This window comes from Lolium rigidum, chromosome 5, assembly GCF_022539505.1.
Source record: "Lolium rigidum isolate FL_2022 chromosome 5, APGP_CSIRO_Lrig_0.1, whole genome shotgun sequence".
NCBI lineage: Eukaryota > Viridiplantae > Streptophyta > Magnoliopsida > Poales > Poaceae > Lolium > Lolium rigidum.
The window spans coordinates 268,910,066-268,934,822 of NC_061512.1; the positions used below are offsets into that span (position 1 = coordinate 268,910,066).

The following is a 24,757-nucleotide window of genomic DNA, read 5'->3' on the forward strand; positions in this document are numbered from 1 at the left end:
AGCTGCCGCTTTGCGCAATCTGTAACTGCTAGCCCAAGAAGTTGTATATTTCTGAAAAAATTACCAAAGTTGGTACTGACCTGTTAACCTAGCCCGAAATGTGGTAGTTTTCTGTAATTTACTCGCCGTTTAGCGTTGTAGGCATGTACTCTTGCGCGGATGCTGCTTTATCCACTGCGAGCGTGACGTCCCCACCTGCCTATCTCAAGAGCAGCGGCCTGCGGCCATCGTCCTACAGAGCCCACGTTCTCCACACCCACAACGCTCCGAATTCGAAATCCCAGCACGCGCCCGATGCAGCACCGGCTCGCCGCGCCCGCAGGTCAATGACGTGTGGCCCAGCCAGTCGTGGGTAGGCTCAGGCAGCCGTCCCCGCGCGCTGACCGCCGGGCCGCCTAGGAGTTGGCGCCCTCCTACCCGAAAAAGAGAAAAGTTACAGTAGTAAAAGTGAATAAGAATCTCCCATTTTTCACTGCTCCCAATCCAGGTTTCGAATTCAAATCCCCGCTCCGCTACTGCCACTGCCACTGCTGCTGCGCTGCTAGTAGTATAGGACCAGCCCGTCTCTCTCCTCGCGCACAAGCAAGGTAAGGCAAGGGAGGGAGGCTTCTCTCCACTCTCCAGCCAGGCGTCGCGGAACGGAGGGGAAGAGGGCCGCCGCCGCTGCTCCCGCTGTAAGTGCTCTGCTTCCTTCCTCTCTCGCCGGCCTGCTGCTGCTGCCGTGTAGCTCGCCTGTTTGCTCTAATGCGCGAGAGAACCCGTGGCGCCGGGAGGGTCGGGCTTCGGATTTGTCCGCTCGATTCGGTTCCGTCTGCCCGACGCGGGACAGAGCGTGCCCCGCGCGCGCGGATCCGTTTCGAGTTCCGGGAGATTCCGCCGATCTGATGGTCTCCAGGGCTCTTCCGAGGCTTAAGTTAAGCTTCCCGAGTGTTCCTCTAGTCTAGCGCAAACGCAAGCTAGAGCCTAGTACGCGGTTGGGCGATTCATCCGTTCAAGTGGCCGGATTCCGGATGCACGACGCAGCTGCTTCGCTCCTCTGTTTGGTTTATGGTTTGAATTGGCCCCTTTCTGTTCCTCCACGTTTCTGAATCCTAGTGCAGGGTTGCGGCCGATTTCTAATGCAGTTACCTGTCTTCTAGCTCCACAAATCACCGGCCTCTCTTCTGTTAGTTTCAAATTTGTTTCGTTAACACTTCAGTAGATTGTCTGGTGCTGTCAGACATTTGAATTCAGCTGCTAAAGATGCACGTACGTACACACCGGATCTCACCGTGCTCAAATTCAAAATGTTCCGCAGGTGTCGATCCAGTAATGGGTGGCGAAGCAACCCCAAACACGGCCTCCATCCCCCAACGGAAGAAGCTGACTTCACCGCCCTCCTCGACCCACCACTGACCAATACCCCCGCACTCCGCCCGCTCCAGTCGCACACCCCCGGAGATGAAGTCCAACGCGGCGCCATCCAAGGGCAAGGCGGCCTTCGAGCTGAAGCACAGGCTGGCGCAGGCGCTGAACAAGATCGGCGACAGGGACACGTACCAGATCGGGCTGACCGAGCTGCAGAACTCCACCGCCGCGCTATCCCCCGACACCATCGGCCCGTTCCTCTCCTGCGTGGCCGACACCGACGCGGACCAGAAGAGCGCGGTGCGGAGGGAGTGCGTCAGGGCGATCGGCGCGCTGGCGCGGTCCCAGGGGGGCCTGCTGGCGCCGCACATGCCCAAGGTGGTGGCCAGCGTGGTGAGGCGGCTCCGGGACGCCGACTCGGTCGTCCGCGACGCGTGCGTCGACACCTGCGGCGCGCTCTCGGTCTGCGCGAGGGAGTACGGGGACGGTGGGGCGGGGGTGGTGGCGCTGGTCAGGCCGCTGTTTGAGTCGCTGGGCGAGCAGAATCGGTATGTGCAGGCCGGGGCGGCGCTGTGCCTGGCCAAGGTTATTGACGAGAGCAGCTACTTCCCCGGCCCTGTTCTTCCCCAGATGCTTGGCCGTGTCGTCAAGATCCTCAAGAACCCGCATTTCATGGCCAAGCCTGCGGTGATCGAGCTCATCAGAAGCATTGTTCAGGTCCCTCTCCTGCTCTCTTATAACTAATTAGTGGCATTTCAGTATAAACTCTTCATTCACTAGTAGTAGCGCTGTTGCATAATATGCTTCTGTATTTTGACATGATTACCTTGCTTATATGGTGAGATAATTACTTTGCTTCTACGATCTGCAGTTCTAAATACTAGTTGAATGATTAAGTGGTCATGACATGCATTATTAATTGCTGCCAAGTACTAATCAGTAGTATTATGTTTCCTTCTAATAACTAATAAGTATCTTTTGTTTAATGTGGTACCCAGCATATGTCTCACTAAATAAATCTTCCTAAAATTCGGATGCTGTTCTTGCTTGTTCATTCCTAGTATGCTTCACACTGCTACTATGACTTCAGCAACAATGTCAAAATAATTTTCCAGAAGCAGAGTACTCCCTCTGTCCCGGATTAGATGTCTAGATTTGCATGTATCTATACACTAAAACGCATCTAGATACATGTGTATCTAGACAAATCTGCGACAAGTAATTCAGGACAGAGGGAGTATTTATCTTTGTCTTCAGTTTCATGTCCGTACTCTCGGAGAAAAAGTTTTATGTTGCAAGCTATAACTTGGATACGATATTGTATGTTAGCTTTTGACATGATTACCTTGCTGATACAGTGAGAAAAGTACTCCGTTTTTATGATCTACATTTCTAGCTAGTTGAATGATTAAGTAGTCGTAACATGCATCATTAATTGCTGCGTAGTAGTAACCTGTAGTATACTTACCTGTTATTTAATAGATGCTCAGCGTGTTGTCACACAAAGTACTAAGCCTTCCTAAAATTCAGGTGTTGTTGTTGCTTGTTCATTCCTAGTATGCTTGACACTGTCAGTATGATTCTATGACTGCATATTTTCCAGAAGTCGAGTATTTATCTTCATCTTCAGTTTTATGTCACAAGCTGTAACTAAAGAGATCGACCATTAAATATTGGTTGCTGTTCTTATTTTGCTGTCATCCCAATTTTGTAGGCTGAAGGTGCTACTACAGAGCAGGCTTTATCATCAGCACTAACAAGTATTCTGGATTCCCTGAAGAGTAGTGACTGGACTACAAGGAAAGCAGCTTCTCTAGCCCTTTCTAGTATCGCTGTCAGCTCAGGATATTTGGTTGCCTCTTTCAGAACTTCCTGCCTTCGCTCCCTTGAGCGTTGTAAGTTTGACAAGGTAGGTACATCTATTGCCAATTTGACGCAGTGACATCTTGTTCATATGCTAGACTTATATTTGTGCTTCGTATGATAGGTAAAACCGGTGCGTGATGCAGTTACCCATGCCATTCAGTTGTGGAAAGCTATTCCAGGGTCTGATACTCCAGAACCGTCAGAAGCTGGATCATCCACAAAAGGTTTATATTCCTTGAATAACTCACTGTAGTGTGCAGGAAAGAAGATGCAATAAATTGTTCTGAAGCATTAACTCAACTAACATAATTAGATTTGTTTCTATTCTGTGTACTCAAATCTTTTGTCTTCACTTGTAGAAAACTTCTTTGGTGATCGTCATAACGCCAGAAGTGTACATGATGGGGAATCAAGAGATACTTCTTTTAGAAGAGTTGATCCTACACCTTCAGCATCTGTTATCAGTGGCAGTTCTATCACTTCAGTAAAGAGGAGGTCCCCATTGTCTGTCAACAAAATACCCCAAAACAATGCCTCAAATCAGCAGCGTTTGCAGTCAAGTGACTGGCATGTGGAGATATCAGTCCCGAAACAGAATACAATGCTAGATCTTGGGAAGAAGGGATACGGCAACGACTGCATGTTGAAATATGCAAAAGGAAGTGCTTATGAAATCGTAAATGAAGATGGCAAGTATGACTATGATCCCATGGATGATAAGCAAGATTGCTCTTCTTTATCAGAAGTGGCCAGCAGGAGCTGTGAGACAAAGCATGTCACCTCTGCTCTGGAAGTCACTGAAGACTGTGATTCCGCACAAGTTACTGAGCTGTGCCCTAGGGTTCGAGAGGGTAAGAGCATTGATTCCAGTGTTACAGATGTCACTTCACATGGCACACATACTTGTTGTCTGAGTGCGACGAAAGAATTAGCCCTTATTAGGAAGCAACTACAAGAAATGGAAAGGAAGCAAGCCAATCTTTTTGATCTTCTGCAGGTAATTCCTATTTTCTAATTTGTGAATCAAGCAAGCAACTACAAGAAATGAAGGAAGCAAGCAACTACACATACTTATTGAATTAACTCCTCTCCATATTTGTCTAATTTGACAATTTTTCTATATCTGATCTAATTGCAAAGCACGGCAATGATTTTGTTCAGAAGCTAACAGCACGTACATGAATGATCTTAGTTACCTGATAAGATTATACCCTTTCAATTTTCAACTACTTGTTGTATTGGACAGGCTGTTTGCCAGTTAAAGAAATGAAAATTTATGATGGTAATAAAAATCATAATCTTGTACCCACATTAATGATTACTGTCATAATCTAATCATGTATAGAAAAATAATGCAGAATCTTCATATGGATATGCATAGAAGTACTTATGCACAAATAATGTATGAATTGCCTTCCCAGGCGCTTACTTTCTTTCACCGTTTCTTGTAGGAATTCATGTCAAACTCTGTGGAGAACATGTCAGTGCTGAACTCAAAAGTACACAATTTGGAGAATGCTGTTGACAAAACTGTGTATGCAGATACTCAAAGTGAAAACCGCTATCAACTTCCTGGTTCCAAGGTCTTCAAGAACCAGACCGTCTCTTCTTCACCCAGGCTTTCTAATTTGACACCTAGATCATCTGTTGGTGCTAACTTTAAGCCACCAGCAATTCCTCGTTTGAAACATGAAAAGAAGTGGGCTCATGATCTACCATCTAGGGGCACAAGCGAATGCCTGAAAGAGGGACCTGAATTTCTAAAGGGCCACGCGCGTAACAGCGTTATGAAGTCTGGGGCTGGGAGCTTAGAGGAAAGATACATTCCATGTTCAGTGCGGAATCGAGCATCAGGGATTAAGGGGATCTTTCAGGTTCCATTTACGAGTTCGTGTGATCAGCTTGATCTGCAAAATGCATCATGTGCTGCTAATCAGGTTGGTGAGTTTCATGATGCTGACGGCATGGAGCCTGCATATGCAGAAGCCCTTAGCTATGGTGATTGTGATGATCTCATTGACCTGATGGATAGAACCGGACCTGTTCTTGACAAGTTATCACGTGAAACAGCAAGCGAACTTCTAAGGGTTATTGTTGGCCAATTCCTCAATACAAAGTTATTTGAATTGGCACTGCCTTGGATTCAACAGGTAAGCAACAATCTGTCTGTACTTTGCAACAATCTCCATGTCTGAAGAACTTCAATTGTGATTTTGCTGATTTGTGTGTCATTCCAGGTACTTGATTTGAGCACGGCTTACAAGCCAAGCCAAGTCTTTGTGTCTGTGAGAGCTCAGAGGGAGTTCCTTTCTGCATTGGAGGAAGCAGCATCCAGTGGATCCACAGAACCAGCCATCAGAATTGCCATCGTGCAGCTTACATTTAAACTGACCAAAGTTTGTGAGGCTGTCCCATGCAGGTAGCCCACATTGTCCATTGACTAACAAGTGGTCCACCATTTCTGCCACATAATTTTGGTTTCCTGTTTTACTGATGGATCGATTTTCTGATATTGTAGGAAAATCTCAACTAGGGTGTCCAGAGGAACTGAATCCATCATGGCTGCTGCGATGTGAAACATTTCGCCCCTTGTGATATAACCCTAGCCTATGTCCAGACTTCAAACATGGGCCTGCAGTGGTGCTTTAGGGAGGTTGTTTTCTGTTCTTGTTGTGATGATGTATACTAGTTACGACTACTGTGTGCAAGTTTAGTAGTAGTTTATTAGCTAAGAAAATGTGTGTTTTATTGTGTATTAGAACAACACCAAGAAAGCGCTAGTTGTTGTTTTAGCCTTGTGTGGAGTTTTCTCTTTTGCAAAAGATAATCGACGAGCTTTGGAGTTTATGTTTGACCAGCAATGTATTTGTTGATCTTTGATATTACTAGGTTGTGCTTGGCCAAAAGACTTTCAGTGAAGTATCAGACTTGTGCTGTAAAAATATGGGGAATGAAGAATTCACTGCAGTTACATACTCACTACAGTTTGAATCATACACTCACTTTTTACATTCTCTAGATTAATCAATCTTGTTTATCCTCATACTGTTCTAGTGAGTATCAGATGGCCTTCAGCATCACCAATCGGACATGTCGCTGTGTTGTGAGGCGCTATAAAGGCCACCGCCCATCCTCCTGTCGCTGTCACTACGCTGGACGCAGCCGGTGAGCTCCTGGGACACCTCTGACATGGACGGCCGGAACTCTGGGTCAGCCTGCGCTTGCATCCACCAGCACCAACCAGTTTTCAGACAGGGTTTTTACATGTGAGGATTAATCATTTTCCGAGGATTTCAGTTAGAGTTTGAACCTGAACACAGCGAGCGATGACATCGGCATACCGGGACAGCGATTTGGGCGGGTACAGACCATGCAAACCTGGGTCCGCCAGTTCTCCCAGGGCGTCCATGTCGTGAAGTTGTGGCGTCACAAACTTGACCAAGGACTGTTGTGTTTTCGGCTTTGAGCTGGACATGGAATAACCGCTGATGGATTAGCATTTCAACTCGCAAGAATTTTGCAGGAAACAATCGAGAGGAAGGCATTCTTACCTATCGTAGGCCTTCCGACCGGTCAATAGCTCAAGCATGACCACGGCAAAGCTGTACACGTCGCTCTTCATCGTGTAACCTGATGGCCTTCCGCACTCTGGGGCGCTATACCCTGGCCCCAAGCTCTCATTTGGATCCTAAAGAGATTTTTTTTCCATGTCAAAAGACGGCCTTTATGAGCAAGCAAAATCAGTGTCTCAAAAGATTTCGGTAAGAGTTCTTGCTACACAAACATCGTAAAAGAATGCGAGGCCGCAATCGCCGAGGTGAGGGTTGAGATCAGCGTCGAGCAAGACATTAGATGACTTTACGTTCTTGTGGATGACTGGAGGTGAGCAGGTTTCATGCAGGTACCTGAAAAGGAAAGAAACCGTAGCATCTTACCCTATGAACTCACATGAATACATGATCAAGTCGTTATCTTCATGCTGATGCAAATACACACTATGAATGCTGGGCTTGAATGTTACTTGTGAACTTACTCCAGAGCCTGAGCTATACCGAGAGCGATCCGAACCCGGGTGTCCCAGGTCAGAGGCCTGCTGTAGTCATCTGATAAGTGCAGAAACTCATAGAGGGACCCGTTCATCTGGTATTCATACACCATCATGTAGAGCCCGGGCTCGGAGCAGTAACCCACAATCTCACATATGCTCGGATGGCGCAGCTTGGAGATGCCGTTGACGATTTCCATGAAATCGCTGCTACCCGAGAAGCTCAATGGATCACACTTCTTGACAGCCAGTACCTGAAAAATCATTATGGCAGATGATAAACTTTAGCGGAAATGGGGTTTATGCTTTTATGGTTATATGGCCCTTCTCCTTTCATGCCACATCACAGAACTAAACTGCCAAAATTCAGTTCAAACGGTTTGTTGCTGCTAGATGTTATTATGTGCATCTTTGACATCATCTTGTAGATGCAATTTTAACTTTCAGACATGGTTGATTTCTTGAGATGATATTATGAGATAGGTCATTTTTCTATCTATTTGGAGGAACATCATGAGAACATACCTGTCCACCGGCATATTTTGCCTTGTAAACACGACCGATCGTTCCCTGGCCTATTAGCCTACTACTGTGCCAGCTGCTAGTGGCTGCTTGCAGGTCTGATGATGAGTAAGATACCATGCTTATTGGATCCAGGATTCGCCTCGAATTATTCAATTTGTTCTCAAACTCATTATCATTCATCGACTTGCGAGGCACAGCAGGTGGTGTTTTACAGTCCATCGACGTCGATTTCTCCAGCGACTGCATCTCGACTGATGACGTACGACCTGACAAAGGAAAACAGAAGTCCTCATCCATAGTCCAAATGTAGCAGTACCTGAAACACTACCGACATGATACAAAAATTTATTTTCTTTACTAGCAACGGGGACTTAAATGTCGGTTCAGACCTGACTCGTCCATGTAGTAGTGTGATGAGACAGGAGAGGATCTTTTCCGCGCTAACACCGACAGGAGAATAACAGCTACAAGGAGCACCGCTATCACCAATGCTCCGATAGCAAAACCGTTGATCCCGCTGTCACTCCCTCCGCTCGACGAGCTTCCTGCTGAAGATCCCTTCATCATGCCAGGAGGAGCTGATCCGGATGACCACTGGTTCCCGTCAGTCCTTGAGAATGCAGCTAAAACTGTCATAACTCATCAAGGGGCAGTAAAAAAAGGAGTAATATCAGGTGGAAGCTCCGCTTACTTGAGACTGTCAATGTCTTTCAATTTACTTGGAATCCATCCAGTGAACTTGTTATTCTGCAGATTCCTTGATCACAAAGGGAGGAAAACAATTCTGGCTTAGTTCTGAATCTTCATAAGTGAAGCGAATTCGTACATTTTTTCCAGCTATTTATGTCAAACATGTACTTTTTTAATAGCGTGAGATGCGGTGTTTACTTGAGGAATACTTACAGATCATCGAGATCGAGTTTGGCCAGGATGTCAATATGGCCACTGAATTGGTTTCCCTCCAAATTCCTGGATATATTTTTCAAAAGATTCGCTAGTCATTTCTAGGTCCAAAGAGCCAATCAAGGAATATAGCTAGTACAGTCCATGCAATTCGGTTTCCTTACAGTGTCTTGAGGCCTGAGAGGTATTGGAAACTCTGTGGCAGGTTACCAGAGAAGCGATTGGAAGAGAGATCCCTGAGGACACATATAGTATAGAGATTCTCATAATAAAATCATTGTTATGGTTTATTATACAAACTACTAGTAAAACTACTGTATACTTGTTAAGAGATACTACAGGGAACTCTGAATTTGATATGCTTAACTTACACTTTTGAGAGTTTTGGGAGGTGGGAAAACATATCCGTCAACTGCCCGCTTAAGTGATTATTAGCGACGTTTCTGCAATCCGTTGAAAAGGAAGTTTAGGTGACTATTCAAGAAAAAGAATCATGAAAAAGGCAACAAAGAGCAGTATGAATAGATTCCTACAGCGTCTCCAGATCAGACATCTGAGATATCGAGTAAGGAACCCCACCGGTAAATGCATTCCCTTGAAGATTTCTGCAACACAAAACATTAGAAAATACATTGGATTTTCCCAATACCCATGCTAACAGTAACTTCGAAACTACAAACCAGAATGCTACCAGTAAATAGGAAAGAAAAACAGGGAAAACTTACAGCTTAACCAGGTTCGGTGGAAGCGCGTAGGGGATTTCGCCGCTGAGCTTGTTGTCGCTCACGTCACTGTGCTACGCAAAAGAAGCAAAATTCAACTAAGTTGCACAACTACGACAAATGGTAACTGGAAATGAATTTCACAGTGGCACACAACTCACAATTTAGTTACTGATTTCAGGCCGGAGAGCTGGTATCCCAGGCTGCCTGTCAAATCGAGCCCCGACAGGTCACTGCTCTATGATGCAACATGATCAAAACAAACTGGGGTCAAATATATTGTGTTTAAAATACAGCAAGGAAAAGAGGTCGTTAAAAGATCCCCCCATCTTCAGCAAGCAGTTTCATCAGGCAGGCAATTACATTTCCGTGACGGACGAGCCGCTGCATTCGATCCCCTTCCACTCGTCGTCATCGTCGCACGGGTCACCGCCGTCCGCCTTCCAGCCATCCAATTTGGACGGCTTGTTCATGCTAGTGAACAGCACATTGAGCGCCTCAACTGAAAGAAGAGAAGAACGACATAACGCACAGAATCTTCAGAACCCATGTGTTTGTAGGTAGATCAGAAAAATAAAATCCCCATCTCTCACTCACCATCAGCCCGGTCTGTCTTGGCTACCGCGGCGGTGACGGCGACAAAAAAGAGAAGAGCGACGCTGGCCAGCGGCGGCGTCGTCGGCCGTCGACGGTCCATGGCGCGTGGTCGAGGGAGGCGCGGCTTCGTCGTCGTCGTCTGTCTCAGGGAGCATGCAGGAGGACGTCACCTCTCCTCCTGTCGCTCATGGCTAATGGTGGGTGGAGGATTGGATTTCTAAAATTGGGAGGCGGGAGAGAGGCGCAGCATATGTCCTCACCGGCCGAGCAGCGAGAATGGCGGGATGCCCCTCGTTTTAAAGGTTCATTGGTAGTCGGCTATGTTTCAGCAACATGGCAGACTTGCCAATTGTATCAATAACCGAAGCCTACGCCGAATTAACGAAGTCCGTCGTAGTCTAGGTGGTTAGGATACTCGGCTCTCACCCGAGAGACCCGGGTTCAAGTCCCGGCGACGGAAACTTTTTGCTAGTGCTGCCAATATTTTCTTAATTCATTATGATTTTTGTTTACACCCATTGATGCAAGCAAGAGAATTATAATTTGATGGGTAAAAATGCAGAAATTAGAGAGTTATTACGTATATCCTAAATGTTCCGCTGAATGATGTTGTCGACCGGTAGGCAAAACCATAATTCGCACTTCAACCCCTTATTCCCTCTCCCCTCGTCGCGTGGTGAAGGGGGCTTTGCGGGAAAGTCACGACATATGTCATCATAAGATGACTTAAGAGGGCTTTGTAGGAATTTTTTGCGTAATGCTGCCAATATTTTCTTAATTTATTATGATGTTTGTTTACACCCATTTATGCAAGCAAGGGAATTATAATTTGATCCCGGTGGACGCCCCACTATTAGTTGACCCACTCGTCCCCAATCACCATGGAGTTGGCCTTCCGCTTGCGCTTCCGTGGATCACCAGCAGCAGCCGCCTCCGCCGCCGCCCAAGCACGTCGACAGCGGCTTAGCGGCGCCGGCACCACGGCATCCTCCGAGCGACACACGTAGCGCGACAAGTAGTCTATGGTGCTGTCCCGGCGGACGCGCATGTCAAATGTTTTCCATCCCTTCTTCAAATGGTAGGCGCCAATCGTCGGCCTGTTGTCATCGTTACAGGTGCACCTGTAGACCGTGTTGGCCTTGACGGACGGGGACAACCCGGCCCGCACCGACACGGAGCGGCCACCGTTGCAGACGAACACGGCGCGCCCGCGCAGGTCGTCGACGGGCACCATCCTGCCTGCGTCCATGTCCACCCGGTGCGCCTCGTACCTGGGCATCTTCAGTCCCGGCCTCGGCCGCACCCTGACTAGCTCGCCGTCGTTGTCCACTAGGTAGTTCTCGTGCGCGCCTCTCCCCTCCTCGACCACCACCGCGAGCTGCGGCTGCCGGCCAGGGGCGGCGGCGGAGTCCACCGCCTTGACACCCATCTCGGTGACGCAGTAGAAGCGGTCCGCGAACGATAGGGCTGAGACGATGGAGTCCGAGTCCGTGTCCCAGTACGAGGACGGCTTTGGCCGCGCGTGGTAGCTCCACCGCTCGTCGCCGGGCTTGGTGACGGCGATCTCCATCTCACGGTCGTCCAAGTGCAGCGCCACCGTCGAGCTGTCGGCGAGGCCGGCGCTGAGCACCTCCAGTTTGTCCTGGCTGTTGAGCAACGAGGCCGCATTCGGGAGGGCCGTGAGCTGCCGGGTGAGCTGGTTGAGGAGGCTCATGTTGCCGGTGCCATTTCGGCACAGCAGGACGAGGAGGCCACCGGAGGTGCGCTCGAGCACGAGCTGGCCCCGGAGCTCCGGGAGGTCCACGTGGATGCGCTCCCCCGTTAAGACATTGAGGAAGTCGCGGCGGTCGACGTTGTAGATGAATACCTCGGGGAGCATGATCCAGCGGCGGGGATGGAAGCGGTTGTCGAGGCCGTCGTGTGCGTGCGGGGTCTCGGTACACCGCCTCCACGCGCTGCACACCGCGCGGAAGCGGAGGTATCCGGCGACGTCGTCCTCGAGGACTTGCTCGGCGATCAGCCCCGCCGGCCCGGCCGTCAGGTTGGCCCAGTCCCTCCTGCATGCAAAGTCACGATGAATCTCGACCGATTTTAGAAATGTTTTCCATGTACAGTAGTAGAATGATGATGAATGGATCGAGATGAGCAACTAGTGGACACGAAGCGTACGTACCGGCTAGGTTGGGCGGTGCGGGCGCGCTTGGAACGGCGCAGCAGCGTTCCTACGACGATCGGCGCCGCCATGTTTCCGCGAGGTTGTGGCGTTGCGCGGGGTTGGGTCCTGTTTTCGTCTCGCGTTTAGTAGATAGACAGGGTAAGGTAATATGGACCGTGATGATGTTGTTGCGAGGTCGGTCCGTCCGGAGGCAGAGTCCTTGTAGAACTCATGCATGTCCGAAGCCAGCCCCGTCCCCTCTCCACTATTTTTTGTGGGGATAATCAACAACATCGCAAGGGCAGTTCAATAAAAAAATCATAAGGATGTACCTTCTCCCCTGTCACCATCAAGCTTTATATTTTTCTTTTACGTAAAGGAGAACTCTCCAACCTCTGATCCACGCACGCATGCCCTAGCAACATATTTCTAATAGAACACAAAATAGATGAAGCTACCTTCAATGAACTAGAAGAACCATGGACAAGGTAACAATGCAATGTTCTTCCGATTTGGCTCAGAATTTCGAACGAGGCTTGCCCGCAAAGTCGGGCTCAAAATTATGGACAAGGTTTGCGGTTTCAAGCCTCGTCCATAATTCAAGCCTCGTCCATAATTCTGAGCCCGGCTTTGCGGGTACTGAAAAAAGAAAATGATAAATGAAACATAAGTTTTAGTTGGTTTTTGAAAAAGAAAACTCCTAATTTATTGGAGTCTGTTTTATTCTATGAGATTCCAATATTGTATTCTTGGACTGACTCGGCTTTCTTTTTGGAGTCGGTTTCTAATTTTGTCGAGCTCCAATGTGATTTTGTGGATTAGCTAGTATGTTCCTTTCTGACTCTAAAATTGTTGGGGTCTGTTTCAAATATTCCCTGACTCCAATATGATTTTTTTGGAGCTATTTTTTTTTAGCGGCTCTAAAGTTATTTGAGTTAATTCATCATTTACCTGACTCCCGTAATTTGGTTTTTTATTTGTAGTCACTTTTTTTTGGAAAAATACCTCAACTCTGTTTAGAGTTGCTCATTATTTTCTGCTAAAGCCGATTCTCACAACCAACTCTCATACGTTGACTTCTGCTAGTGTCACAAGGTAACAATGCAATGTTCTTACGATTTGGCTCCATTATGCCTGGACCAAAGGTTCCATTGAAATTCACTATCAGTACAAAGAAACTAAGATTTTAAGTACATGGAAATACTTTTGTACTTATTTCCATAGGTGTGGATGTTTTCGTCACCGTTCGTTTTGCTTTCAGATTCGGATAAAAAAAAAGAGAGATAGAAATCTTTTCATCTGCCATGGTGAGCAGGAATCTCGAGAAATAAATGAACGGTGATGGAAACACCGCACACGTACGTGTAAGTACAAAATCCATGCATATTTTCTAATTGGGCGCCAAGGTAGAACAATAGAACGCCTTGGAGACATGGTCGACGAACTTGATACATGCCTTGCAGCAACATCAGGTGGGCTCTTGGCGATGGTGCATCAGTGCATGCCATTTGGTTTTCTTTTGCCGTTCCTGTACAGGAACCAATTAACAGAGCCTGTACCATAAGGTCATAGTTCTTAACTGTGAATTTTCTTTGAATGTACAAAATCCGTCGTAGTCTAGGTGGTTAGGATACTCGGCTCTCACCCGAGAGACCCGGGTTCAAGTCCCGGCGACGGAATTTTTATTCATATTTGATAGGAATGCAATTTTCTCCTATATTGTGTGCACAATTTTTTGTTCATCTCGTACGAAGTTTTTCCTATTTTTTTGCAATCAACATATATTGCGAGCACAAATTAAATTAGAGGAAACATGATGATTGATGGACAATATATGTTTGAATCTTTACTGTACACCCTAATTGCTCAACTAACACCTAGATACAGGTGCCTTTACATACAATCAAATGGAGACCGTAGCAAAATGGACATTTCAGATTAGCAGTGAATTATTTCCCTCAAAAATCATAATGTATATATATATATATCAGTGTACATATCTGCTGAAAGGAGTGTAATCAACAATATCCAGGATCCAAGATCACATTCACTTCATATCTTTCTATTCTCTATGCTCTTGCAGGGGGAAACAGTAATCTAAAAAAGAGGAAAGAAACTGTGCGGCTTCTCTGGCCTCAACTCTATTGTGTATGGGGAGAATCTATGCTAGCGACAGCAACAGCAGCAATGTCTGGTGTCCGTCGCAGCTTCGCTCTACGAAGCGATGTGGTCGCTCAATTTCCGCCCGCTTGTTTCTAGGGGGAAGTATGATACGGCGACGGCTGAGACGAGCATCACCGCGATGAATACTGCGATGGCCGCGGTCTGGTGGCACGCGTGCACCATACCGACGGCTACGAGAGGGCACAAGATCCCACCTAAGCGGGCGATCGAGCTCGCAAACCCAACGCCAGTTGCCCTGACTGCTGTTGGGTATATCTGCAGCAGGGAATATACGTGTGAGATGTGTGACGAAAAATATTTAACAGAGTAGAGGGTACTGGCATGAACAAACCTCAGGAGCGTAGATGTGCAGGACAATGAAGCTCGCAGAAATGCAGATGCGCGCTCCAAACAAAAAGACAGTCGTCAGAGATTCTGGTTGAGAGAACATGAGTGGAGCTATGCACAGGCAACTGATATAGAGCATCAATGACATCGAGAGCTTGCGCCCGATTTTGTCCACGATGGCAGCGGACAGAATAAGGCCAGGAACCTCTGCATCAATCAATGTGACATGAATATTAAGGATTATCAAGAAAGGGTTTGTAAGCAAATAAGATTGGCCTTACGAGAAAGCACACATACCTCCAAAACTAGTAATGAATACATTCCTGTACAGATTAGCATCGATTGTGTGGGTTGTTTCAATTGCTACTGCTCCTTCTGAGCCACAAATCCTATTTCCGTGACTCAATTCTGAGGTTAGCAAAACAAGGCCATAGTATAAGAAGGCAAGACCAAGAAAAACGGTCCAAAGAAGAAGAGTTGATCTAATTAAATTTGGGGACAGAAGCCTCAAGATGGCATTGAGGCCCCCGATCCCAGATTTGCTAGCATGATCAGCTGGGTTGGTTTTCCTAGCTGAAACCAACTGCGCAGTTTCTGAGGAATCTGAAATCTCGTGGAGCTCCATTCGATGGCCAGAAGTAAGCCGTCCAGAAGGGAGAGCCACACGGTTTACTCGTGCCATTGTTTCCATAACGTGCAGTGCATCGGCTATTCTGCCCTTCATGCATAAGTATCTTGGTGACTCAAGTGTCAATGGGTAGAAGAGTAGTAGGGCAAATGATGGCAATGATGAAAGTGCTAGCAGCCACCTCCAGCCAAAAGCTGGCATCACAGCCTGCAAATTAAGCAGATAAGTGCCTACAAATTAGCATGTCTTCTTAAAATAGGAAGAGTTACAAATTAGAGTGAATGTCTGTGTGCTTCGATCTGTTTGTGCCATCAAGAATTTAGAATTTCGTAGTGATGTAGGAATATACCCAAGCAAGCGAAGCTTCCATTATTGTGCCAATGGTCCAGAATGCTGAGAAAATAACCATCCAAGTTCCTCGGTTGGGAGCAGGGACAAATTCTAGGAACCAAGAAGATAGAACTGGTCCACCACCCAGTCCAACGCCAACTAAGAATCTTAGTACAATCAAAGATGAATAGTTTGGCGCGAAGGCACTAAGGAGACCAGCACCACCAGTTACAAGGGCTGTGAAATTAAATCCAACCCTGGAGAAGTATGAAGTGGCTACTATGAGAAGGAAAATACTTAAAGTATGTAAATCTGATATACTGACACAAATAGATAGTCTAAAAATAATGGTTCTTAGTAGTCAGAAGTCAATAACAGATCTAGTTGATTAAGTGATTGGCAGAAATATCCAAAATCTTTTACAAATAATGATAAGAGTACTAACTACACTCCCTGCATCAATGGCTCCTATTTCATCAAAAAAAATCTCATTATACTTCCACACAGAAAGATACAAAAAATCATCTAATTTGCCTAATAATGCAACTAACAAAATTAGTGAGTTTGAGCTAGTGAGATGCGGCCACAGAAAATGTACCACCTGACCATGATGTTATGTCTATCAGCTCGCTACACAGGTAGTCCACTCTGAACTAGTATGGACTGTACAAATTTCGAACCTACATCACATAGCTAACTACCTCTTGGGTAAGGTTATGATGCCAGCAAGCTCTAGCATAGACATGAGTTACATTAATCTGCCTCTCACAGAAGACATCCTAACTAGTGAAACTCAACTAATCAAGATTAAAGTAAAGGTATCGAGTGAAGGGATAGTACGTAAAAAGGATCATTCCAAAACATTACTTGGCTCAACTTTCCATGCCTCGCTTCTCTATGCACAGGAGAACTTTCGCAGTTACATTGTTTGGGTTCAATGCATTTGAAATACAAATTTCCAACAAAAAAGGGTTAAGTAGGAAAAGACATACCTTCTCCCGTAGTTGTCCGAAACTAAGCCCCAACAGTATGCTCCTACAAGCATCCCTAAAAATACAACACTTGTGATGAGACTCTCTTCCTGTGCAGAAAGACCCCATTCAGCTTGGACAGACTGCCCAACAAATGACAGAAGCATCATTTCCATCGCCTCAGAGATCTTAGCCATCCCGGAATAGGCAAGCACAAATGCTTGGAACTTTCCAAACCCCATTGACACAAGCGCCTCATCGACAGTATAGGTAGACACACCATCCTCCATCTGAAAAAACCCCATGATATACAGATTAATTCATTTAATTGATTCCGTGTCGGTTGGCAAAATGTGAACTTTCCAATAAGACAGAGTATGCAGTCGAATTGGAGACATCAGATATTTACCCCAACTACGGTGCCCTATAAGAAGCAGAAAACCTCACCAAACATAGCTAAAGCAACCGAAGTACCATAATTTTTCACGGGAACATTTGATAATCTAAAAACACAGCTAATTTCAGACAGTAACAAAGATATTCTTTCAGACAGTAGCGATACTCTAACCCCTACAATAAGTACTCTCAGGTCTGAGATTCACGCTGCCAAGTATCGTCTTTCCTTGCACCGATCCGAACAGAGATAACGGCTTCTGCCTCTTCACCTAACAAGGTTCAGATTTGTCTCCACAAAAACAGCTAATAACAACAGAACGACACTACCAAACTACCGGGTCAGATTTAAAATTTCGAGCGACCAAGATTTCGCGCTTGCACCACAGATCCATGGATGTGTAGGCTGCCCAGGTTGCACATTTGGTCAGATTACTGGCCGGAACTGCCACCGCATCGCCGAAGGGAAACCGGGGTCTGAACTTCCCCGTGGACTCCAATATAGCGGGGGATTGGGATGGAGAGATACGGGGAGAGGTGGAGTCCGGGGAGGAGTACCTCGTCGGGGCAGGACCGAGCCCGGCGCCGGCGCCGGCGCAACCTCCGAGTCGCCGGGAACGGATGCTTCCAGAAGGACGACGACTGCGTCGGGTGGCCCGTTTCTGTTTGTTTTTCTAACAAGGGAAAATGGAAGGAAACGGCCGTTTTACGGCTAAGTGCCTAACTTTCATAAATCATGGTCAGTACGCTTCACGCCTAAGCATAGATATGGACTAAAAGGTAAACAAATAATCTCTCTTTTTCTTAATAAATACTCTTTCTAAAAAAGGTATTTCCGGCATCTGCATCAATGGATTCATATGATCTCTTTATCCCTCATTTATTAATTCAAAATACATTTTTTTCTATAAAGGGAATATATTAATATCAAAAGATATCAATTACACCCAGCCTCTGCAACAACATCCCACCCTAATGGCAGTACGGATGCACACAGCCAAAAAGAGTAAAGAAAACTAAGAAATAAAAGTTCCACTACAGCCTTCTAGACCTAGCAACAGCAATACAACCACCAGCGTGACAACACCTGAAGTACAGACTCTCCAAAATACATAAAGACAAGTATCATCTCCCTGTGCCGGCCGCCGTCGAGTTATGGCGCAGCCTCGCACGGCTCCATGCTCGCGTGCAGCCGTCGCCCCAACGCGGAGCTCCTCTCTACGCAACCATCCATGCCCGCCTCAAGACGTGCCCGTTTTCCTTCCGATGCAGTACAGTTCCGGCAAGCTCACCCCGTACCACTCTGGTCTCGCGCGCGCCCGCGCGTTGCTGCCGTTGTCACCGATGTCCATCTCCTCCGCACCTGGCGTCCTCTGCAACCGTCGAACGCCCGCCCGTTGTCGCTGATGTCCAGCTCCCCCGCGCCTCAGCTCCCCCGCGTCTGGCGTCCTCTGTCTCAGATTGGGATTTGGGAAGGAGATGATTGTTCGGGTTCGGGAAGAAGAGGAAACAAAAAACACCGAACCGGTACAATGCCATTAGCAGTAATATGATGTTTAGTGGGAGGGCAAAACGGTCCTTAAAAAAGTTGAACGAAAATTTTGGCTGAAACCTTAGCTCCTTTATTATTAGGTATAGATTTATTAATTTAAAATACATAAAGACAAGTCCATTGATCACAAAGGATTCATACATATATCCAAATATAAAAATATATACTAGTAGAGACAAAACATCATCACGATTGTAGAAATTTCCTAAAACCATTTTCAGTCAATTGCACTCAAAATTTATAGCTTTGCCGCTTCTCCTTTGGTTGGAGATAGCACAACATATGAATTCAATGTGTCATTAAAGGGATAACATGTAAAAAGGAACGTGCTCCTGGATTATTAAAATAATTCATTTCTCCTAAAATAAATCATATACTATAACTCGGATTTGTACTATACTAGTTGAATGTCCGTGTGTTGCTAGGGATTCTAATATTTTTTCTGTACATCAACAAAATCCTAATGTTTTTTCTTTACATTAAATCACAAAAGGTATAAGGTCGCATCTTTTACCCTTCTTTCAAGACAACCTCTTGGCTTTAGCTTTTTCACCAATGTGCTTTTTAGTCGCCAGCCTACCAACATCTCACTCTTGAAAATAATAATCGTGGTGGTTTTCACTCCAAGATATAAAGTATCCAGCAATTTTATATAATATTTTTGCAAGTTTCAAAATTTCCTAAATGAGACTCTATTTTCCTCTCATTTCCTTCTGTGGAATATCTTATCAATTTGTTCACTCGTCTTATTTAGAAGAGGCAAATATTTATTAAACAAATAAACGAACTTGCTATCGGAGAGGATTTATGGAAATATAATCATACCATGACTTAGAGGATTCATTCAATAAGTAATTCACATGACTTTGTTCATTACGTATTTTTTTCCAGTTTCTTAATTCCTCAATTATAGTTGTATTTTTTAGTTATGAACTGGCACAACTCAGGATTGAAAATGATAGCATTGTTCATTCTAAAGATTTATAGCTAAGAGATCAAAATGTGGACATTAAAATCGTATGGCTTGTTAGAAAACATTGTTTTGTGTCTTAGACATGCAAATTAGTGGAATCTAGAGGCGACACTACAAACGCCCAGACTGAGAATTCCCGCGTGAGAGAAAAAATAAACTTGGAACACTCGAGGTTTGTCATCACTTCTGTTCTATCAGATTCAGAATACATCTGAATTGTCTATATATTTGTCAAAAGCTCATTTTAATGTGAGTAAATCTTCATTTTCGAGGGAACCTAAACATATGATCATTCGGTAATGGAATAAAATATACATCTTGTGGCTGAAGAAAAAAGGATTTGGTTCATCCAAATAAATACTGCACTGCGAGGTACTGTCCATCCACGATAAGTATTAACTAAGCATGGCCGAACAAAACATGTAATCAAAGTAAAAAAGGTGTATCTTGGAAAATGGATGATAGGAATTACTGTGGTTGCTGCTGGTAGTATCAACGATGTGTATGATGCAGTCCAGCTCAGGCTCTTCCTGCTGACGTCACACTATTTTACTTTTCATCCTGGGAACCAGAATATCTTCTGATTTTTTTTATCTATATAGATGTCTTCACTTGTGTTGAGCACTGATGTTATCATGATCCACCTTTTTAATACTTTATTAAGCTCACGCAGGATTATCCGTGGGAACTACAAAGGTAATGTAACACCCCAAATTTCAAAACAAAGAGAAATTGAATTTCCTTTTTCCAAAAATGAGAACCAACAAAAACTTTTCTTACATAGGGTGCTATGTCTAGTGCTCATACCTAATACTTGTGTTTTGCCATGATGAGTGTTAATATGCTTATGTGATAAACCCTAAAACCCTAAAGTGATCAAGTGAAGATCACATACCAAATAAAAGAGAAAGAAATCAAATAAGAAAAACCCTAAACCCTAACCCTCTCAAAAATATGTTGGATCTATTTTGATAAACCTAAAATAAAGAAAAATACATATGTGGGCATGTAGCCCTAATGTGTAAATTGTGAACTCTACCTTTCTTATTTTGCTAAATGGTGGTGAACCATGATGAACCCCACTAAACCCTAAACCCCATCCCTCTTGTCATCAACCTTGGAAAAACAAAATAAAAAGGAAAGATCTTAAATAAGAAAAAGGCATATGCAAGCCTATGGATACTTTTTGCAAATGATAAAACTTTGTTTGTCTACCTTGGTAGATGGTTTGGAAATACCTCAACACACTCAACAAAGTACTTACTAACCAATTCAAGTAATAAACAAAATAAAATCAAACATATGCATAGAGGCATATGTGGCACTTAGCCAAAATATCCAATCTTGCCCTAGGCACTCCCATTACCCCAAAATGGTTTGAACCCTTTACCCAACTTATTCTAACCCCAAATAAATCTCACCCTTGTCAAAGTGAAGCAAAGAAAAATAAAAGAATAAAAGTTAGAAAATCACCAAAACTCTCACATAGGCTTTATGCCATTTTTATAAATCTTGACCCTAGACCCTTTTGGTCCTCACCATTATTTGGAGTATGTTACTAAACACTTATTACAACTATTGGAACCAAAGAAACACAATTCAAATCAAAATCCAACTCAAATTGTGCTCACATATGATGATGGTCAAATCTGCCAATTATATTCTGGTCACTACTTTGAGCCCTTGCAATTCAAAATTTTCAAACCAAACTTGCTCAAGTCTTTGCATGTCATCCAAGAGGACATCAAGACGAACAACTTTTGTAAATACAATCATGCCAAATTCACTTTGGATCAAAAACTATGCTCATGCAAAGTTGAGACTTTTTAATATGAGGAACAATCTCACACTTAGCCAAATTTGCAATTCTTTGATTTTCTAAATTCCAACACCACCTCTCATTCTCTCTGGTCATCTACCACTCAACTAGACTCACCATTTTCAAATTTTGTAACCATATGAACTCCACCAAATTTGGGCAAAATTTGTAAATTACAAATATGGATTAAATGCAACACTATTTGAAATAGTGTTCTACACCACCCTAACCTGCCCCAAACGACTCCACTTTGCTCCCTGGTCCCCTCTCTCTCTAAACATGCACAACACCCTAGAGGAGGAGGCCAAACTTGGCATTGACATGGCCATGCCGGCCATGGACACCACATCGAGCCAACCCTCTCTTTCTTCTTCTCTGGCCACGGCCACCGTGTCCAGTACCTCCACCTCACCACCCTAGCACCACCTAGCACCACCACGGTCGCGGAGAACGCCGACAGCCGCCGGAGATCGCGTGCCCAGGACGGCCAGGCCATGCCGCTGACGTCGCAGCAGTACACATGCGGGCACCACTGGCCACGCGCAGCACGGCCACCTCGCGCCCGCCCTGGACCCTCTCTCGACGCGTGGAGCATCGCCAGGACAGCACGATCCCGCCAGACACGCGCAAGATCGCGACCCTTGCCCGCCGCCGCCGGAGATGACGACGCAATCCCGCCTTGGCCGCGCCAGTACGCGCCATTGCCCGACCGTCGTACACCTCGCCGTACCGCGCCATTAATGCTCAAAGTACCGCCATGACGTCGCCTACCTCCTACGCCCCTTCCTCGCCCCTTCGCCGCTTTGGAACGACGACCTCGCCGTTGACCTCACCCGCGCCTCACAGCACCTCTTCACCCTATAAAAGGAGAGCCCCCGCGCTTGCTTCCTTCACACCAATCGGCTCCCCTCCTCTCTCTGATCCTTCTCCACCCCTTCCCCTCCTCGATTCGGCCCTCCCTCGCCGGAATTTGACCGGAGTCTGCCGCGCCCGTAGCTCATCGCCGTCGTCGATTCGGTCCACCTCAAGCGACGCCATTGGTACCAGCGCACTCGCCGTCGACGACAACATCGACCTGCACCCACGCCGCCGCTCGCCGGAGTCCCTGCTCGCCGCTGACCCCCTACTCCGCCGTGCCAGCAGCTCTCCTCCCCCCGACGACAACGACGACGTTCCGCCGTTCGATCGTCGTCTGATCCAACGGTTTCAAACTCTGCGTACCGCTTCGGGTGAGTTAACTCGCTGACGCCTGGGCCCTACCTCGTCAGACGGCCCGCGGCGTGGAAACGCTGTTGGGCTGGGTTTTCCCCATTTTCAAACCAATTCGGCCCGTTCACTTTCCCGCCTAACCATTTAGCTTATTTTCGAATTAATTGAATTCAGTAAATTTCAATACTGGCCTTTGCTAGAATTTAAATAGTTTCAAATCTACTGAGCCATTTTTGACAAACTTGATATTGTTAGAAAGCCCATGAAATGCTCCATCCAACCCCACTGGTTTCAACCTCATAGCTGGTGTAGAATTTGAATGACAAAAATAACAAGTCAGGGACTTTTGGGACTTCAAATAAATCTTAAAAATCAACCAATTTGAATTTTGAAGTAAATCCAATTGCTATAATTCACATTTCACTTGTATTAATTGTTTCTGCAAAAATATGCCATGCTTACCTTGAATGATCATGGCCTAGATTAATTAAAGGACTATGTGGCTATTTCTAGTCAAAGATATTATCCAAAACTATTAATAAATCATATGGGAGTCTTTCTCTCATTTAAATCTTGTCATGAACATTTCAAAATGAGGTAGAGACTCTGGTCATTTAGGTCTCATATGAATTGTTTGATGATATTAAATCTTTACCATATTAAGAATAAATTGTATGAGGTGCTTTACCTCATTTAAATCATTTTCTTAAATGATGAGTATGAAGAGGTTGACTTAGTCAACCTAGGGCATATACTATTCATAAGAGAAATTAAATCTTAATAAGATAATGAGAGGAAATTATTTCTCTAAGTAATTAAAAGTAACACCTTAATTAGTATGAGAGGAAATTATTTTTCTTAAATAAGAAAAAAAACACATCTACCCACTTAATAGTAATGTGTGATGCTAGTTTAATTTGTGTAAATCATATGAGGTGTTTCACTTCATTTAAATCTTGCCCCAAGTACTTTCACATGAAGTTTGAACCCCTGGTCAAATGCTCTCATATGAAATACTTGCAGATTTTCAATCATTGGTAGAATTGTTAAATAGTATGAGGTATCTCTACCTCATTTAAATCATTTTATCAAATGATGAAGATGAATGGTTGACTTAGGTCAACATAAATTCATGTGTGATGGTTTGATAAATTAAATCTTAAAGAAGATTCAATGAGAGGAAATTATTCCTCAAGAACTATATGGAAACTATCATTTACATATAAAATGAGAGGAATTATTTTTCCTCAAGCAAGACCACCAATGCACCAATTTGTATTAATTGTGTGAATAGAATAGTTTGTGTGAATACATGTGATGTTTAGAATAGCCAATGAATTGCTTGGTGATTGTATCCTCGTATTCGTGTACAGACGCTAGTACCGGAGAATACCAGGAAGAGGAAGGATTCTACCCAGAAGAAGAAGAGCACTTTGATCACCTCAACCACCAAGGCAAGCTATACTCTTGCAAGCTAACACCAATGCAAGCTCTATTGTTGCAAGATAATACTCTTGCAAAGTGCAAAGCTCACCATGAGCAAGGCATTACCCATTTACTTTATGTTCATGATCCTATTTCCCAGCTTTACTTTACAAGCTTTATTTACCTTTGTTTTACCAAAGTACTTTTTGATTCATGATTCATTTGGTGAGTATTGGATTAGTACAAGAGTATCAATGTTAGCCTAGAAGCAAAGCAAAGTACTTAGCACCCCTCATACTTAGATGCTAGTGCTAAATTAAAATTGACTACTACAGATGGGAACTTGTGAAATGAAAAGACTTTGAAAACCTTGGAATGATGAGTCATTCTATTGAAAGATTTTGAAGGTGATTGTGACTGGTGAATGACATGGTGAACTTTACAAAAACTGATGGTTGGGTTCGGATGCGATACCATTCCAATTTTACAAGTACCCCCACAATACCTGATATGGGTAGGGCTTAACTAGAAGTTTATGTATCTTAGTATGGGTTCCCTCTGAACAAGCGTCATCGGGGTTATGCCAAGGGCTGCCTCCAAAGAAATACGGAATGATGTGATATGACGTGAATATGAGGTGAATGTCCGGCCCAAGCCCTGTGCGGCTCCCGAGCTGACAGTTTGTCTTTACCTGGGAGGCCAAGCTCATGGGGAGAGATGCCTATACTAGGGTATGTAAGTGAAAGGTTATGGTTGGTAGTCCGCACATGGAGTGTGATAAATCGG

General features: G+C 45.0%; 3 protein-coding genes and 2 non-coding genes across 5 annotated transcripts; 3 read left to right on the plus strand and 2 right to left on the minus strand.

Annotated features, from left to right (window-relative positions):
• Window positions 1–1,440: 1,440 nt before the first annotated feature.
• Window positions 1,441–6,094, plus strand: LOC124654228 (TORTIFOLIA1-like protein 2). Its single transcript, XM_047193244.1, has 7 exons — window positions 1,441–2,064; window positions 3,062–3,256; window positions 3,335–3,437; window positions 3,573–4,210; window positions 4,665–5,363; window positions 5,451–5,632; window positions 5,732–6,094. The coding sequence occupies exons 1-7, from the start codon at window positions 1,441–1,443 to the stop codon at window positions 5,787–5,789; spliced, it is 2,499 nt and encodes an 832-aa protein (XP_047049200.1). The 3' UTR covers window positions 5,790–6,094.
• Window positions 6,095–6,290: 196 nt separating this feature from the next.
• LOC124657673 (protein STRUBBELIG-RECEPTOR FAMILY 5-like) lies at window positions 6,291–10,105 on the minus strand. The gene is made up of 16 exons (XM_047196187.1): window positions 10,006–10,105; window positions 9,772–9,910; window positions 9,570–9,641; window positions 9,412–9,477; window positions 9,220–9,291; window positions 9,058–9,129; window positions 8,851–8,922; window positions 8,687–8,752; window positions 8,475–8,540; window positions 8,173–8,393; window positions 7,784–8,049; window positions 7,247–7,512; window positions 6,998–7,118; window positions 6,765–6,901; window positions 6,524–6,680; window positions 6,291–6,428 (listed from the first exon to the last, which is right to left on the minus strand). The coding sequence occupies exons 1-16, from the start codon at window positions 10,103–10,105 to the stop codon at window positions 6,291–6,293; spliced, it is 2,031 nt and encodes a 676-aa protein (XP_047052143.1).
• A 287-nt stretch (window positions 10,106–10,392) lies between these two features.
• On the plus strand, window positions 10,393–10,465 carry TRNAE-CUC. Its single transcript has one exon. It is a non-coding gene; the product is annotated as a tRNA-Glu (tRNA).
• Window positions 10,466–13,766: 3,301 nt separating this feature from the next.
• TRNAE-CUC lies at window positions 13,767–13,839 on the plus strand. Its single transcript has one exon. It is a non-coding gene; the product is annotated as a tRNA-Glu (tRNA).
• A 282-nt stretch (window positions 13,840–14,121) lies between these two features.
• On the minus strand, window positions 14,122–17,594 carry LOC124654229 (organic cation/carnitine transporter 7-like). The gene is made up of 6 exons (XM_047193245.1): window positions 17,552–17,594; window positions 16,622–16,890; window positions 15,649–15,886; window positions 14,969–15,506; window positions 14,676–14,878; window positions 14,122–14,599 (listed from the first exon to the last, which is right to left on the minus strand). Exons 2-6 carry the CDS (start codon window positions 16,888–16,890, stop codon window positions 14,375–14,377), a joined length of 1,473 nt encoding a protein of 490 aa, XP_047049201.1. The 5' UTR covers window positions 17,552–17,594; the 3' UTR covers window positions 14,122–14,374.
• Window positions 17,595–24,757: the final 7,163 nt, after the last annotated feature.

Excerpts from the sequence above, each read along its gene's own strand:
- LOC124654229 (XM_047193245.1), bottom strand. The coding sequence starts at position 16,890 with ATGGAGGATGGTGTGTCTACCTATACTGTCGATGAGGCGCTTGTGTCA. Across the intron at positions 15,507-15,648 it reads TGGAAGCTTCGCTTGCTTGG|GCTGTGATGCCAGCTTTTGG; the intron begins GTATATTCCTAC and ends CTTAATTTGCAG. Across the intron at positions 14,600-14,675 it reads TGCACATCTACGCTCCTGAG|ATATACCCAACAGCAGTCAG; the intron begins GTTTGTTCATGC and ends TCCCTGCTGCAG.
- LOC124654228 (XM_047193244.1), top strand. The coding sequence starts at position 1,441 with ATGAAGTCCAACGCGGCGCCATCCAAGGGCAAGGCGGCCTTCGAGCTG. Across the intron at positions 3,257-3,334 it reads AGCGTTGTAAGTTTGACAAG|GTAAAACCGGTGCGTGATGC; the intron begins GTAGGTACATCT and ends TTCGTATGATAG. Across the intron at positions 5,364-5,450 it reads CACTGCCTTGGATTCAACAG|GTACTTGATTTGAGCACGGC; the intron begins GTAAGCAACAAT and ends GTGTCATTCCAG.
- LOC124657673 (XM_047196187.1), bottom strand. The coding sequence starts at position 10,105 with ATGGACCGTCGACGGCCGACGACGCCGCCGCTGGCCAGCGTCGCTCTT. Across the intron at positions 8,050-8,172 it reads CTACTACATGGACGAGTCAG|GTCGTACGTCATCAGTCGAG; the intron begins GTCTGAACCGAC and ends TTCCTTTGTCAG. Across the intron at positions 6,429-6,523 it reads TCATCGCTCGCTGTGTTCAG|GCTGACCCAGAGTTCCGGCC; the intron begins GTTCAAACTCTA and ends ATGCAAGCGCAG.